At 48.4% G+C, this 15687-nt stretch overlaps 7 protein-coding genes across 7 annotated transcripts; 3 read left to right on the top strand and 4 right to left on the bottom strand.

Moving 5' to 3' along the window:
• The first annotated feature begins 68 nt into the window (after window positions 1-68).
• On the top strand, window positions 69-2338 carry SPPG_03789 (uncharacterized protein). Its single transcript, XM_016752038.1, has 7 exons — window positions 69-760; window positions 816-1033; window positions 1097-1212; window positions 1275-1329; window positions 1391-1574; window positions 1640-1830; window positions 1892-2338. Exons 1-7 carry the CDS (start codon window positions 85-87, stop codon window positions 2162-2164), a joined length of 1713 nt encoding a protein of 570 aa, XP_016608705.1. The 5' UTR covers window positions 69-84; the 3' UTR covers window positions 2165-2338.
• SPPG_03788 (uncharacterized protein) lies at window positions 2274-7896 on the bottom strand. The gene is made up of 6 exons (XM_016752037.1): window positions 6657-7896; window positions 6134-6601; window positions 5887-6066; window positions 4179-5826; window positions 3643-4119; window positions 2274-3581 (listed from the first exon to the last, which is right to left on the bottom strand). The coding sequence occupies exons 1-6, from the start codon at window positions 7359-7361 to the stop codon at window positions 2551-2553; spliced, it is 4509 nt and encodes a 1502-aa protein (XP_016608704.1). The 5' UTR covers window positions 7362-7896; the 3' UTR covers window positions 2274-2550.
• A 598-nt stretch (window positions 7897-8494) lies between these two features.
• On the bottom strand, window positions 8495-10252 carry SPPG_03787 (uncharacterized protein). Its single transcript, XM_016752036.1, has 3 exons — window positions 10048-10252; window positions 9625-9973; window positions 8495-9545 (listed from the first exon to the last, which is right to left on the bottom strand). The coding sequence occupies exons 1-3, from the start codon at window positions 10141-10143 to the stop codon at window positions 8623-8625; spliced, it is 1368 nt and encodes a 455-aa protein (XP_016608703.1). The 5' UTR covers window positions 10144-10252; the 3' UTR covers window positions 8495-8622.
• A 36-nt stretch (window positions 10253-10288) lies between these two features.
• SPPG_03786 (uncharacterized protein) lies at window positions 10289-12479 on the top strand. Its single transcript, XM_016752035.1, has 9 exons — window positions 10289-10599; window positions 10659-10795; window positions 10863-11048; window positions 11111-11324; window positions 11379-11440; window positions 11500-11745; window positions 11808-11952; window positions 12014-12054; window positions 12114-12479. The coding sequence occupies exons 1-9, from the start codon at window positions 10465-10467 to the stop codon at window positions 12244-12246; spliced, it is 1299 nt and encodes a 432-aa protein (XP_016608702.1). The 5' UTR covers window positions 10289-10464; the 3' UTR covers window positions 12247-12479.
• Window positions 12253-13258, bottom strand: SPPG_03785 (protein 44). Its single transcript, XM_016752034.1, has 5 exons — window positions 13210-13258; window positions 13059-13138; window positions 12898-12938; window positions 12637-12833; window positions 12253-12568 (listed from the first exon to the last, which is right to left on the bottom strand). The coding sequence occupies exons 2-5, from the start codon at window positions 13117-13119 to the stop codon at window positions 12448-12450; spliced, it is 420 nt and encodes a 139-aa protein (XP_016608701.1). The 5' UTR covers window positions 13120-13138; window positions 13210-13258; the 3' UTR covers window positions 12253-12447.
• An 18-nt stretch (window positions 13259-13276) lies between these two features.
• Window positions 13277-14598, top strand: SPPG_03784 (uncharacterized protein). The gene has a single exon (XM_016752033.1). The coding sequence runs from the start codon at window positions 13385-13387 to the stop codon at window positions 14333-14335; it is 951 nt and encodes a 316-aa protein (XP_016608700.1). The 5' UTR covers window positions 13277-13384; the 3' UTR covers window positions 14336-14598.
• Window positions 14299-15531, bottom strand: SPPG_03783 (uncharacterized protein). Its single transcript, XM_016752032.1, has one exon. It carries the CDS (start codon window positions 15505-15507, stop codon window positions 14491-14493), a length of 1017 nt encoding a protein of 338 aa, XP_016608699.1. The 5' UTR covers window positions 15508-15531; the 3' UTR covers window positions 14299-14490.
• Between the last annotated feature and the right edge of the window lie 156 nt (window positions 15532-15687).

Here is a 15687-nt window from a genome sequence, read left to right as displayed (position 1 = left end):
TTTTGCGATTCCGTTCTTCCATCGACTACTTGACCCCCTCCTCATCGCGATAATCCCCTCCGGTTTTCCATCTCAGTGAACGATATGGCTCGTATTCGACGTGTGGCTCCTCCTCCACCACCTGCTCCCGCTGCATTTTCCCCCTACGGGAACCTGAACGAAATTCTAACGGATTCGTACAGTCCAGCTGTTATTATTCCACACCGCGACTCATGTCCTTCTTATAAGATATATTATTCGCATCTCCGGCATGTCATCAACACCCTTCAATCTCAGGCGCCTTTCTCGCATCTGCGTCCACGGGACGTGTTGACGTTCTTGTTGCCAAACTCGCTCGAATACGTGGCTGTGTTTTTCGCAACCACTGGAGTGCGTGCCATCGCCAACCCACTTAATCCTTCTTATACCGCGGAAGAAATTGCATTCTACCTTCAGGACGTGGGATCGAAAGCGGTAGTTGTGCCCAAAGGGGACGCAAAAATCCTTGCTAATACCAAGAAGGCGGTGGAGAGTCTTGGCGGCGCCATTCCGATATACGAGGTCTGGGCGGAAGTTGGAAGTGTGCTGCGAAGAGACAAGCCAGTGAAGAAGGTTGACAAGGAGAAGAGGGTAAATGTCATCGATCCCATTGTTCACGTCAGGCCATCCGATGCCTCTGGCGCGATCGGGGCAGCCGTGCAACCGGAGGAACGGGGCGCTCCGGTAGCGGATGATATTGCGCTCATGTTGCACACCAGTGGAACTACAGGAAGGCCTAAAGGTTGTTTTATTGGAAATACGTTTAATCCATACATTATACTGAAGCGTTCTTGTAGGTGTCCCTCTTTCGCACGGGAATATTCTTGCCACCTTGCGGAATGTCGAGGAGACTTTCGGACTCAATGCATCTGACGTCTCGTATCTCGTGATGCCGCTCTTCCATGTTCACGGTCTTATTGGTGTGCTACTTTCAACCTTCCACTCTGGTGGGACTGTGGTCATCCCTCCAAAGTTCTCTGTGACGCATTTCTGGCCAGATTTTATCGAACACGGCGTATGTCAGGAGATGCAATGACAATAGTCGGATGTCTTTGCTAATCAGCGTGTCCCTACATAGGCCACTTGGTATTCAGCTGTGCCCACCATTCACCAAATGATGCTCCTCAAAGTCAAAGAGAGCTATAAAGGAAGCAGTGGCAAGCTTCGGTTTATTCGGAGCTGCAGTGCTAGCTTGTGAGTTTTTGAAAAAGCTTATTTATGGTTGTATTGTATTTCTCACCCGTACCGCTTATTAGAGCGCCCGCCACGCTTTTCCAACTTGAAAAGACGTTCAAAGCACCTGTTGTTGAGGTAGATGAATTTGGCTTTGCGAGCCTGTAGAGACCATCGCTAATCAAAACTGCTCTGATAGGCCTACGCAATGTCCGAAAGTGCACATCAGATCTCGGCGAATTTTCTGCCTCCTGGCATGCGGAAGCCGGGCTCTGTGGGTAAAGGCCGTGGAGTTGAGGTGCAGATTATGGACGCGGAAGGCAAGCCCTTGAAGACAAGGCAGGCAGGAGAGGTTTGTGTAAGGGGTCCAAACGTGATTAAAGGTAGGAGACATTTCTCATCGATCATCATCTGGGGGTTATAATTTTCCTAAATGAGTTCTCATTAGGGTACCACAACAATGAGAAGGCTACTCTAGAGTCCTTTTTCGATGACCCAACGTCACCGTCAGCTCCTAAATGGTTCCGTACAGGCGATTTGGGGTACATTGATGAAATGGGATTCCTGTTCCTTGTCGGCCGTATCAAGGAACAGATTAATCGAGGTGGGGAAAAGATTAGTCCCCTTGAAATCGACCAGGTGCGTTTCTTGTTCCAATACGGTCGCTTTTACCCCCTTTTGCTCAAATCTCACCTCGTAGGTCCTACTTCAACATCGTGCCGTAAGCGAAGCGGTCGCCTTCCCCGTTCCCTCACAAATCTATGGCCAGGAAATCGAGGCAGCCATCGTACCCAAAGATGAATACAAGGGCAAAGTGAAAGAAGCTGACTTGCTGGCTCATGCCAAAAAGAGCTTGGCAACCTTTAAAATTCCACGTAAAATTCACATTGTCGATAGTGTACCAAAGACGGCGACTGGCAAAGTGCAGAGGAGGCATGTTGCTGAAGTCTTGGGTCCCAAGGCAAAGTTGTAGAGATGGCGCGGAAATCGTTTAGATATCCTAGTACCCCCCTACTTGTTACATTTTTGTACTTAACTGCTAAAAGAGACGCAGTGCAGTCGTAGACCTGCAGAATTAACAATCTCTCATTTAACTGGGAACCATACAATGTTATTATCAGAAAAAAAATGTCGTCTTCACTTCAAACTGCTACAGAACATACTATGCTGAAAATTCAATATCAAACCTATACGAAAAACGTTCCAACAAAAAAAGCATGTAAAGAAAAAAAAAGAAAACGATACGAGCCCTGCTAAACAATCATGTAAACTACTCGTCCCATATCCACTATCTTAGACTACGCACACATACAGAAAAGGGAAAAAAGACAAGCAAAAGAACAATAACTATACACCATATCAAATGTCCAAGAAGGACCGTTCCTCAATATCCAAATTCAAGCTCAACCGCGGCGGCTCATGGTCCCCAGATGAGGAAGAGACTCTTGTCGTGTTTATGAGGGACGTCGGGGTCGGTGGTGGTATGGTAGTCGTAACAGAGCCGGATTGAGAGGGCGCGGGAAGAGGAGGCAAATTAAGAGTGCTTGAGGCAGAAGAGGAGGACGGGCTGTGCTGTGAGCGCTGAAGAGGGGTTGAGGTTGACGATGCTGATCCTCGACGAGGCGAAGGGTCCACACCGGATGATACGCTGGTGGTGTTGACTGGGTAATAACCCAATGTATCAACGTGCATGTTCTCGCAGAGGTCGTTGAGGTACATAGATGGAAGAATATGACCACGACGACGGTCGAGTTTGGATTTGGTGTGGCGAAGTCGGCCTCCAGAAGGCACCGCGGGGTGGCCAGTGGTATTCCCGCCCTCCTCCGGGTGCAAGTCCGTTGCTTGTTGATTAGGTAGATCGGCGGCCTCTGGTAGGGATGTCGGTTCATTTTCCGTATGCGGGATTTCCTTGTCAACCCCTACAGTTGACCCATCCGCAGACCCAACTACACCACAATCAGAAGCAACATCATTCTGATTAGACTCTGTCCCACCAACCACAATGTTGCTCGTAATATCCTCCTCATCATCTGCAACCACCAAGTCTTGCAAATGCTCAAGATCACCATACTCCACGACTTCCTCCACTTCTTCATACTCAATTGGACCAAAGACCCAGTCAACCTGTTCGATCAGAGTCTCAACAACGGTGCATTGAAACGGCATGTCTTCGATAATTCGCGCCATCGAGTCAAGTGCAGGTGGAGGTCGTAACAGGGTCGGTCCAAAAATGATGGATAGGTTACGCACAGACATGCGATTCTTCTCGGATTTGGAAGCAACGCGGTTCAAATGCTCGCATATAAACTTTAGAGTCGCGAAATGGTTAGCTGGGAGGGAATGGACAAGGTCTTGTATGGCAATCATTCGGGATCGCCAGTCGCCAATCTCTGTAGAGTACACAAAAGTCAACAGGTGCTTATGGTGAAGGGGAAGTATGGATTCACTTACGAGTGGCCGAAATGAAATCTTCGTAAGCATCAAAGGTGCAGATTGGTAACTTCTTGGATCCCAAGCCGTCTCTCAAAAAGCCCTTGATCACCCCAGTCACAACGTGTATGTCATTGTCGTACAACGATGGGCCAGACAATCCAGCTATGCCTGGAGGGATACTAGAGGTAGATAGCCGACGTGCTCGAGACGCGCGACGCATCTCAAAAAGAGAAGGTCCGAAATCAACGCTAGATCGCGCAGAGGAGACGGTTTCGGCAAGTGACAGTCTTGACGATCTGTGCGGTAGACTGGGTATCTTTTCAGCTGCGGCCACAATCTCAGCCGTCACCATAGCAGACAGAGGCGAAGACAACGGCAGTGTGGTGGGCGGCGCTTGAAGATACACATTGGATGGGTTAATCATCAATAGGCGTCGTAGCCGCTCAACACTGGCAGCGCTTCCAGATATCCGATAAAGTCCTTCGGTTTCCATTCCTGTTTAGCATGGTTATGAGCAATCAGTCATTCAGAAGCCAAAATAGGTCGTATCATACCAATATCTTCAACCAACGCAATGCACTTCCTCAGTTCCAGAGGCACACGCCCTTGCCCATCACGTACTGCGCTCCCGATTGTTCCGCGATCGCTAGCCATGGTACCAGAAGACGGCGGCCGCGACTTACCAACACGCCGTCTTACTGTTGACGCCCTTGAAGACACAGTAGCTGTGCGCTTTAAGATGTCTGCCGCAGGGGATATGGCAGCGAGGCTTTCCTTCTCCTTCGGAGTAAAGAGGCTTTTGTTGAAAAAAGGGAAGAATAGTCTCGACGTGGAGACGCTAGGCTGCTGATCCAGATCTGAAGCCGGTGGATGTATTTTCTGGGGTTGTTGCTGGTGTACACCAGTCGAATCGCTTGCAGTAACCGCAATAGGGGCCGATATTACAAAAGAGCTTGAAGAGGCCTTGTGGAATTTGCTTTTGTCTTTTCCTTCCCGTTTTCTCTCCTTTTCGCGATCTTTCTTACTGGCCACCACATTAGACCCTGGATCTTTCTCCTCGCCCTTATGACTTTTCTTTTTATGGACGTTGGTTCGAGGTGCCTTCTCACCCTTTCGGCGATCATCTTTCCTCCTGGCATCGGAGTCATTCACTGATGGTTCGGACGAAGGGACCAACTCCTTTTCGCCAGCCACCGACAATGGTTTCATATCCAGCTTAGAACGGGATGGCGGGCTTCCCGAAATTGGCCCGCTGATAGCGGCGGCGTTCTTTACAAGCATTTCCGGCGATACCTCAAGCTTTGTGAAGTTGGTCGGGCCCGAAATTACGGGTTTTGCACGTGCGGGTTCTTTCTCCTTTTCAAACGTCATCTTCCACTTATTAGAGATCAACTTTGCAAACGACTTGTTACCAGGCGCAGGAACGCTTGGATGAGAGGCACGAACGGACGCATCCGCAGCTACAGTGTTTAGAATCAATGGTTCGGCAGCGGGTAGAGAGTCCGTCAGTGTAGGTGGCAGCGGACTATTCAGCAAGGCTGATGAAGGGAATGATGCGGGGCTTGACGGTCCCTTTTGGCGCTCGTCCCGGGCCACTGAGTCAAGCGGTTCCGGGAGCTCTTCAACAGACGGTGATCTTTGATTCCCGGAGTTTTCTTTTAACGATTGTGCACTTTCAGAGCTCTTTATACTAGATATGGAGCTATTTTCTTTGAAAATCATCTGAACAGGTAGCGGACCAGCTCGTTTCTCATGGTGTATGCTCTCCGGTCGTTTATCTCCGGGTTCAGCATTCTCAACAAGCGATGGGCTCAATGATACCCTTTCAGGGTCATACGACGGTGGTTGAAAATCGCTGACAGTGCGGATGGCTGTCATCCATTCCTGAATCTCTTGGCGACGCGCGTGTGTATCACGCATCGTGGAGTTCACGGTAGAGACAGTGAGCTCATTGTGATCTAGTAGGATATCTTCGTGCAGAACGATATCCAGCAAAACTTGATCGCATTTCGCGCCAGCCAGACCCGCTTCGTGATGCCGTTCAACCGGGGTGGTGCTAAGGACAAGATGCGAATTCACATGACATGAACTCGTACTGACAAAAGAGGACGAGTTGCCCGGTGAGGTCATCGCCCCTGTCCTTGCTTGTGGCACAGGTTCCACTAAAGCCTTGTGAAGCGGTAGATAGTGAACTAGAGTACGCTAATAAAGTATAAAATGAGTTACAGGTCATCAAGCTAATAACCAAATTTGCATAGTTACCGGTGCGTCCTTGAGAGCATCGGGTGTGAGATTTGCCAGAATGGTCCTCTGCTGTTCATTGGATGGTCGTCGCACATCATCCACAGATGACCTCTCGTTGCGGAAGAGCTTCGCAGCCAAGTCAGCGGATGACTTTCTCGCAGGATCTGATCTTGCTTTCTTCCCCAACGTATTAAAAAGCTGCGCGGGTACCGTGAAGAAATATGAGAATCTCTGTTTCGCCATCCCATTTTAAACAAGAATATACCTTCGTAAAAGGTTTATGCAGAAGTCCATCGCGCCCAGCTGCGGTCACCTGAGATGGCCCTTTTGCCGGAACAGCCGATTTCGCAGGCAGGGGGGGAGCTCCTGTTCCAGGATTCACTGGCGACGAATTTTGTCGGGGAGGCTCCTGCAACACGTAGAACATCAAATACCGCCCCCTAACTTCGGCGTAAAACAAATTCCATTCGTCATCTTCTGTAGAGTAAGCGGGTCTCGATTCGACGTAGTCGCCAGGCCCTCTGGTTCTGCGCTTCCCTTTCAAAAGCGTCCCCAAGGAGCGGCCCACCATTCTGACAGCTGATGGTCGATCCAAACTTCGAAGGTGCATCGATGCCGAAGATGATGCAAGCACCTCTTTTCGAAGAAGAAGGCCACATTTAAGAACGGGCCACTGTAAAGAGAGTGTTCGGAGCATACTGGCTGCTTCAGGATGAACTATTATCTCATGAACCTTAAATATAGCCAGCTTTAGTACACGCAAGAAGAGGAGAAGCTATCGCACATACATTCAAAGGTGGTAGCTTGGGCAGAGCGGTAATGGACTGGCGAACGGAAGAACTGTTCATTTGAGATTCTGGCTGATAATTGGAATCATTCAATGTTGCTGTGCTAGGCTGCCGGGTCACCATCGATACATCGTTTGCAATCACTGAACTGGGAGCTTTCTCCTCGGCACCAGGACTCGCATTATTAGCAACTTCTTCGTAAGCCGGAATTGGGAAGAGCTCAGAGTCCTTTGTCCGCGTGGGTAAGGAGGACGGCGCGGTAACGGCGGTGAGCTTTGATGAAGGAAGCAGGTCAATAGCGATAGACTTGTCTTGCATCTGCTCGGCACCACTTATGATAATGCTGTTCTTGGCAGCAAAAGGTTTGTCAGGCGACTTTATGGATTTGACCGAGCTGACCGAATAGCGGCTGGACAGGCTGATAGACAGTACTGAAACGTCGTCCGTGACAGTTCCATCTGTCCCGCTCGATGACACTATTATTGCAGACATCCGCTTCTTTTCTTTCCTCCCTTTACCAGCTTCTTCAATGTGGAAAAAGGATAATTGAGAATGCGGTATTGTAATACTCAGCGTTGCTTGGGATTCTGCGTCTTCCAATTCAACTTCGGTTTGTGTGCCAGTGTCTACTACCCGCTTAGCCTCTGCCGTATGCGTCATTGCGGATTCGTGAATAGGAGACGTCGGAGAAGTAGTGGAACTCATCGTGCAGCGTCAACGCAAGTCAATGTTCTTGTAGGTACGACGCTTGGAAATAATAATGCGTTCGTTTCGACTACAGCTTATGGCCACCTCGGTCATAGCATTCTCCTGGTTCAAACCGGGCGACAGATAATCAATCGACCTTCTAGCTGTCTGCAAGGCACGCAAGGGATGAGATCCAATCTCCAACGCCTCCTTCCAATCCCAAAGACCTTTAAGAACGTCCAAGACTATGGAACAACGATGGCTTTTGGCTGCTTTTGTGAAAACGTCGCTCGCGCCACTGTTCCTACAATTAGGCGTGGACAGCAGGTAACGGAATGAATTGAAGCTAGCTGTCGACGCTGACAGGTCCACAAAATGACCGTCCTTCTCTTGGACGATGAGTTGGGGGTACCCGTTCCACTGCGTATCACGGTTTAGGTCCACGCCCAGGAGCCCCCGGTGCCCTGTCGATGCGGGATGCCTAAAGAGATGTGAAAGAAAAAGGAGAGAAAAAAGGTCCTATTTGCCCGCCACTTGCGAGTAGTTTTGCTTTCCAAACCCCAACTTGCCAGCTGAGTCACGCGCCGTTCATCTGAAAAATTACTGGGTCGGGAGCTATAAAATAACCATTTGACTTTATTACTACTAGAGTGTGCGCTGGGTTTAAGCCAATATGTGATTCTGTTGGAGGATTCTAGTCAAGGCTTTTCGCTGTCGTTTTGAGATTCTTATAGCAAAAGGAAACGATACAGGCTTCATCATTGCGCACAGTTAAGGTTTGTTGTCCAAATTTCTAATCATCCCTTTCACAGCCTCGCACCATTGTCAGCGTTTCCTCTGTTTGAGTACGAATCATGCAACAGAAAGTGGGATCACTTTGGTAACTTGTTCATCGCTCGTGCAAAAGATGTGTTTAATGTTGCAGTCTTTTGTAGCTCTTCATCACCGTTCATGCTGTGCAAAATGACACCTTCTTGACTTGATCTAATGTTTGTATTTCAATCTCACATCCCTGTGGCTTGACGAGATCGGAACACACACGATCGGGTTGAGCATGTCAATCATTTTTGCTTTGTTTTCCGCTTCTAACTTGATGGCTCTTGTATGTCGCCTCGTCACTACTAGATATGTAAGTTTTGAACCCGTATTGTACGGACATCTGGTGTCGTTTGTGCTATATATGAGTACTGTGTAGTTATCTATGAGTTCCAGCCACATATACAAATCTACCTTTAGATATTCTAAGGTACTCTATCCTCAAAAAAAACATCCCTTACGCTTATTTACTTTGGACCTGTCCCCCGGCGATTGCAAGCTTATCCAGCTCCTCCGCTACCTCCTCATCATACTGCACATACTCCGGGTTCACCACAAACGCTGACTCGCCTCGTGACAATTTTGGTTTGCCAAATTTCTTGTCGCCGCTCCATTGTCCACGTCCAATCAGTATTCTTCTCGCCTCCTCAACAATATCGAGAGCATTTTTCACAACCGATACAGGGTGCCCTTTCCGATTTAAGATTCGCAGGACGTTGTGCTCCACCCTTGGCGCACGCTCCTTTGCGTATTGGCTGGTTACACCGAGAATCCATTCTCCAAATCGCCGTAGTCCAAGTTTCGAAATAGATTCGAGACTTGCAAACATTTGGAAAACATGGACTTGATCTTCGTAAAGTTCAAGTTGAATAGCACTTGTGGGAAACTTCTCTTCCACAAAAGTTATTATTTCGTCCCGTAGTTTCTCTGCATCTCCGCATTGAATGATCATCGGCGGGAGTGGGCGGTTAGGATTTTCTTTTGCATACAGAGGCGAAACTAGTGGATGATCCAAGAAGGAATTGTGGGACACATAGTAGTGGGAACGCTCGGGATTAATGTATTTTGGATCGTTGGAACCGTCCGGCAGATAATCATAAGGATTATTGAGTCGCCATGAGGGCATAGAGTGTGTTAAATCCATCCAAGGTGACATGAGCGCAGCAGCACCCGGCATCGGAAACTGTCGGCCATTGTCCCGAAGCCATAGGATAGCTGACAGTGCAAGACCACCACCAGCAGAATCACCCATGAATGTAATCTGTTCAGGGCGGTATTTGGGTGCACCCGTATGAGGCGGTGGATCGATAAGGAAAAGATAGGCCGACAAAACATCGCTCAGCGGTACGGGAAAGGTGGCCTCTGGCGCCAGGCGGTAGTCAATTGCTACATCAAGATCGAGTAAGAGACTAAAACCCAGCTTTTACACCGAATAAAGTAGTAAACTTTATAAATACTGACGTACCCAGTAATCTTGCCTTTGCATACTTTGCTAGTCGGTAAGTGATTCCCCTGTGTGTTTTCCTTGAGCATATGAAATACGCCCCGCCGTGCACATAAAGAATCACTCGATCCGCTGCTGATTTATCGTTCTTAATTGGCTCCCAGTCTACCCACTCTGCCTTGATCGCACCCTCAGCATCCTTTTCAGCCATTCCTTCCGGAAGGACATCTTTTCTACGTGGAATATATATTTTTGAGAGCTTTACTCGCAGTGGAACGGGAGTCGCGGCTTTATCAGTGAGAAGGCGGGCTCGCCGAAGAGAGTTTTTGTTCGCTTCTAGTGTTCCACGCAAAACCCCGAGTGTCATGGTCTTTCAAGTTTAGTGGAGGGGCAAAAGTTATTGTTAGTATCACTACATTATCAAAGATATTCGTGGCCACATACAAAAGTTCTGCTCCATGTCGGCAATGGGGAACGCAACGGTCGTGATCGCTGATCGAGTTCAAAGGCTTCTCTATCAATCTGAGTGGACGACCTCATGCTGCTGCTCTTGCTTGGGGAGGAGTGGGGGGGAAGAACCCCCAGCCTGATATGTTATGACCTCAACAGCGGTCGGCCTGTTGTACCCAAATTGTCGTATTAACGCGGCTTATGCAAAAATCTAATTAACATACAGTTTTTGGGTTATCGACCCACACACTTGTCCACACCATTGGACCTACATGAACGGCCATTGTCGATTCTCATCTTAACAGCAACAACACCAAAGAGGGGCAAGAGATTTACTTTGCGGACACTGGGACACTGGGGATCCGCAACTTTGGCCGTAGGGGAAGTTATCAGTAGACTCCCAGCGGAACCATGACACCTTTGGGAGACTACCTAGCCAAAGTCGCAAATGCAGTTGGGACTGAAAATGGCGAAGCACTTGCGACTTTGACGGATTTGCTTATGCCTGAGGAATGGGTCTCCCAGCTATTACCAGAACTCTCAGAGGTGGATAGATAAATTGAGTTTCTATCACAGATCGGTTTCGCTCATCTTTTGTTTAACAGGGCGAGTTTTCAACAATAGAAGCACGAGTATCTTCAGCGGTGCCCGCTCCCCTTGATTCCTACGTCTCGGCATTCCTAGGCTACCTACAAACCGCCGACCCCCGAGACTTTTACGATGCCGCCGCTGCGGTATTCGCGTGAGTCTCAAAAACGGAGGCTTTTTTGGATGAGAAAAATGTGCTCAAGGCGGATATCCCTACGTAGGCAATTTTGCAACCCAGTGTTTTCACGACATTGGCATATCCCGGTCCTGAAGCGGCTCTGCGGAAGTATGATTTTTCTGGCCCTACAAAGGGATATGTACCTGAAAAGTTTGGGCAAGAAGGGAACAAGTGCCGTAAATTTGCAGAATCGGTTTTCGGTGCTAATGTCATTGATATTGGTGGATCGGTATGTCATTGCGGTTGAGAGGGGGCGGTCCTTTCGCGCGACATTTATTGACTAGCCGCTAGACCCGGATTTGCTGAGACAAAAGCAGCCGCTCTCTTAGTGGCCAATACCGCCCTCAGATTTTATATCAAAATAAACGAATGGCAACTGTGCACCAAGCTGGTTCGTCAGATCGATCAACGAAGGCTTGATCTAACAGCTTATTCGATGAGTCAACGAGTTACATACCATTTCCTGGTTGGGCGACTGAAACTGTATTATCATAAATTTCGCGCGGTAGGTAGACGGCACCTCTTTAGATATATTCGTTTCTGATGTCGTTACTTTTAGGCAGAGCGACATTTATCGTTTGCATTGGAACATTGTCATGCACGGGCAGGAGCAAATCGATGGTGGGTAATTTGTGCAACTAGTCGTGGCATGCCAATCTGACCATATTTGAATTCATCAGCCGTATATTCTCTCTTCTTGTGGTCGCCAGAATGATTCGAGGGATGATCCCACGCACCTACCTTCTCGAGAAGTTTCAACTGGACCAATCGTTTGGGCCACTGATTGCGGCCTACAAAAGAGGCCATCTCGCCGAGTACGACCGATTATTGGAGAAGAATGCGAGCTTTTTTGCGAGTTTGGGAGTTTTGTATATTTTGGAGCATCGAACGCGTATTATTATGTACAGAAACCTGTTTCGAAGTGTGTACGTACACTTGGGCTGTGTCTTCGAAGTGGGCCGCCGGCTGATGTCACTACGGTTTCTAGGTTACTGCTGTCAAGAGAAGGGAAACCCGATGCTGCCATGACCCAACTTGATTATGCTCAGCTTCTACGTGCCTGTGTATTTGCCGGTGTGCAGGATATGAACATGGCTAGTCTCGAGAGCATTGTGGTGGCCCTGATCGCCCAGGTAAGGCAGTACAAGTTCCGCTTGCTCTGTCTACGAAAAATCTCAATGGACAACTCTACAGGGATATATGAAAGGATACACGCTGCCGGCAAGAAAATTAGTGTAAGCGCAAAGCAAACATCATTGTCATGTATATTGTGTTCATCCCAATGTGAAAATAGGGTTGTATCGCGGAACAATCCATTTCCGGTTCCCTATCAGTTGGCGGAATTGCGCAAGGCCAGAGCAAAAACGAAGCGTGTCGTAAACCCACCTCGAAGACCATCACGACGGCTTTCTATGGGAGGAATGTGAAGAGGGATTGACCACTCATGGTTACGAAAGACAAAACCAGAGAAATTTGGCTCATCAGCCTGCGCTAGCCACGGAAGCGACAGGATTGCCTGACTCAGCTAACAATGGTCAATGAACCCGACATCTATATGATGAAGTTCCCCCTCAGAAGGGCACTTTCTCTAGCGGGTGTCCTCCAAATGAAAATCAAAATCTATTTATTTATTTATTCTTCAAGACGTTTTCAACTTTGTCCTTTGCTTGCGCAGCGGTATCCTGTGCCGCATTTGCGATTGTTTTTGCCTGGGTCGTTAGCGGAGCGTTTTTAAGCGACTGCCTGTAGCTATGTCACAGGGAGGCAAAACTGTCAATCCACACCTGGCAGTGAATATAGAAATTAAAAACACTTACTCGTAGATTCGATACAATTGATACAATCCAGTGGCTCCGACGAATACGTTGACGCTGAATAAGCTCCAATTCTTGGGTGTAATAACAAGCGAATACCGGGACCAGATAACCCCTGTCGCCGCAAGGGCCACAGTTTGCATCACAGAAAGCTTTTCAGCAGGACGTTGCAAGTCTCCCAAGCCAGCAATGACGAGACCCTAAGTGGGTTTTGGTCAGATCCTTGAAGCGCAACGCATATATAACAGCAATACGAATATTTACCCATTTCATAGCAGGTGCCCAGAAGTGGATTGTCTTCGGACCTGTGCAAGCAATCAAAAACTTGGGTTTAGCCACAATAAAAACAATCTCCTTTTCCAAACAGCCTCACTCGAGCTAAAATGGATTGCATCATCCGGTCATTTCAGAAGCACACGACATACCTGCGGGATGGTTCCAAAACCGCGCAAACGCGGACCCAGTGTGAGCTGATGCAGCAGCCATTGTCGTTCAAACAAAAAGTCTAATCCAGAGAGTTGAGGTGACTGGTATAAATAGATTCGAAGGTAAGAGCTTCTTGTACTGTGAACCTACGCCTGTGATGGCCCTTAAAATCCGTGATGACAGCAGTTGTCCCTTTGTGGATATCATCATCACTGATCGCAGTTGATTTCGGTGGCTGTGTCAGTTTATTTGTTGCCCTGGAAGTGTTGACGGACATGCTGACGTTTGCTCCGCGCGGTAATTCCACCTCTGCACCCCCTCCACAATGGAATGCCTCCAGAGATACGTCGGCAAACAAGCGGCCCACCGAATTTGGACAAGGCCTCAACCCAAGAGAAAATGCCTCAGTCTGTGTACACCGTTCATCCCCCAAGTTCGATATACAACGCATTCCTCGTCAACACCAGGACGCTTTTGCCCCTATCAAACGCTTGATGTTCCCAAAACTGCCACACTTGCGCAAATCAAAAAAGCTTACTATAAGCGAGTATTCGACCTGCATCCCGATCGACAAGTTGCTTCACATCTAGGAAGTAGTTCACATAACCGTAAAAAGGAGCCGCGGAGAGCAGATCCTGTCGAAAAGGAACAATTCCTTCGTGTAGTCAAAGCCTATGAGATTTTGAGTGATAAAAAGAGGCGAAATGAGTGGGATTCGACAGGCTCGTTTACATCGGAGCATGTAACGGGGACATCGTCTAGGCCGAGAAGCGGATTCGGGCCAGGAACTGATTTCGATCCATATGGCGGCTACCGTTGGCAATCACCGCGTGGATGGCAATCAACGGACGATGATTACTTTACATACTATTACGCTAATGTTGCATCCAATACCGGCCCCCGGTACATGTCAAATGGTCGGATGGCTTCCATCATTGTACTTGTCGCTGTTTTGTCAGGTGTGATTGTGTTCCTGCATGTGAAACGTATGCGACGATATTTGCGGGAACATATGGATGCCAAGGATGCGGCATTGCAGCAATTCTATGATGCTAGAGTCCAAAAAGCGCGAGAAAACGGATTCGATAAGCAGATCGAGGGCTTGAAGGGACGTGCAGCTGCCATTGAACTGGCAGAAGAAAAAGAGGGACGGACTACTCTACCGGTAGGCCGAGATGCAAGACGAACGGGAATATGGGAAAGAGACGAGGTTCCAGACTATTCAGCAGGCGATAGGACGTTAAATATTAATTCGGAATGTATTTCAGAGACTTAAAACTGAGCTGGTCTCTGTTTTACAATTACTGGGCTTGATACTACCTGCTACAATCGCATGCAGAGTGTCTTATGTGGAACCATTGCAGAAGCCAAACATAAACCGCAAATCTGCCTTAGTCTCGCCATATATTGAATCAATCTAGAGTGTAAGATCTATGATCGAAGCCATGGAAGCTTCTCCATGTCGACATTTCCTCCAGAAAATACAATACCCACGTTATTTAATCCATCCAATGACTTGAACTCCTCATCAAACAGCGCAACAGCAGCCGGTACCGCTGCGCTAGGTTCAACAATAATCTTCATTCGTTCCCATATCAGCCTCGTTGCCTTGATGATATTGTCCTCCGTTACGGTCCGTACGTCTTCCACATTGTCTCGAATAATTGGCCATGTCAGGGATCCCAAACTCGTCAGCAAGCCATCCGCAATAGACTTGGGAGCAACGGACGGGACAAAAGTTTTGGACTGAAAGGATTGGGCACAGTCATTTGCGCCCAATGGTTCAGCAGCAAAAATGCGAATATTCGGATTGATTGCCTTTGCGGCGGTAATACACCCCGATAGCATTCCTCCACCTCCCACTGGTACAATCAATGCATCAAGAGGATGCCCCAATTCCTCAGCCTGCTTCAAAAACTCCAGTGCGAGAGTCCCCTGTCCACTGATCACATCCGGGTGATTATAAGGATGGATAAACGTCGCTCCAGTCTCGTTGATAACCTTGGCAGCTGTGTCCTCTCTCGCCTGCAAAGTCGGTACGCATTCAACAACAGTAGCTCCATACCCTTTAACGGCGTCCTTCTTCACTTGTGGCGCGCTGCTCGGCATGACTACATATGCAGGTATGCCATTCAATTTTGCTGCCAACGCAACCGCCTGCCCATGGTTCCCTGACGAATGCGTGACAATCCCTTTCGCAGCGAGTTCAGGTGTCTCCTGACATAACCGTGAGACCGCATTGAACGCACCGCGGAACTTGAAAGCGCCGACTCGTTGAAAGTTCTCGCATTTGAAGAGAAGTGTGCGTGGCGCATTAGTTGAGGGATCTCTTCCAAAGAGCGACGATAGGGTAGTCGAGGTCAGGACGGCAGTCTTGTGAGCATGTCCTTGTATCCGTTCAGCAGCTGCCGTTACCGTTCGCAAGGAGATCTCTTCTTTGACAGTCATGGTGGATCGCTACGAGGGTGCGGCACGACACCCTCGTTACCGACATGACACATTGCCTGTGGTGGACAAAACCAGTAGCATATCTGCCGCGTGTCGCCATTAATCACGTGTATAATACGATATGGACATTGGAAAAAGGTTGGAAGACAGCAACGTTACCTGCACAGATAATGCCCATCG

This window comes from Spizellomyces punctatus (assembly GCF_000182565.1).
Source record: "Spizellomyces punctatus DAOM BR117 chromosome Unknown supercont1.6, whole genome shotgun sequence".
Lineage (NCBI taxonomy): Eukaryota > Fungi > Chytridiomycota > Chytridiomycetes > Spizellomycetales > Spizellomycetaceae > Spizellomyces > Spizellomyces punctatus.
The sequence above is the reverse complement of the archived record's forward strand: the minus strand, read 5'-3'. Positions and strand labels throughout refer to the sequence as shown.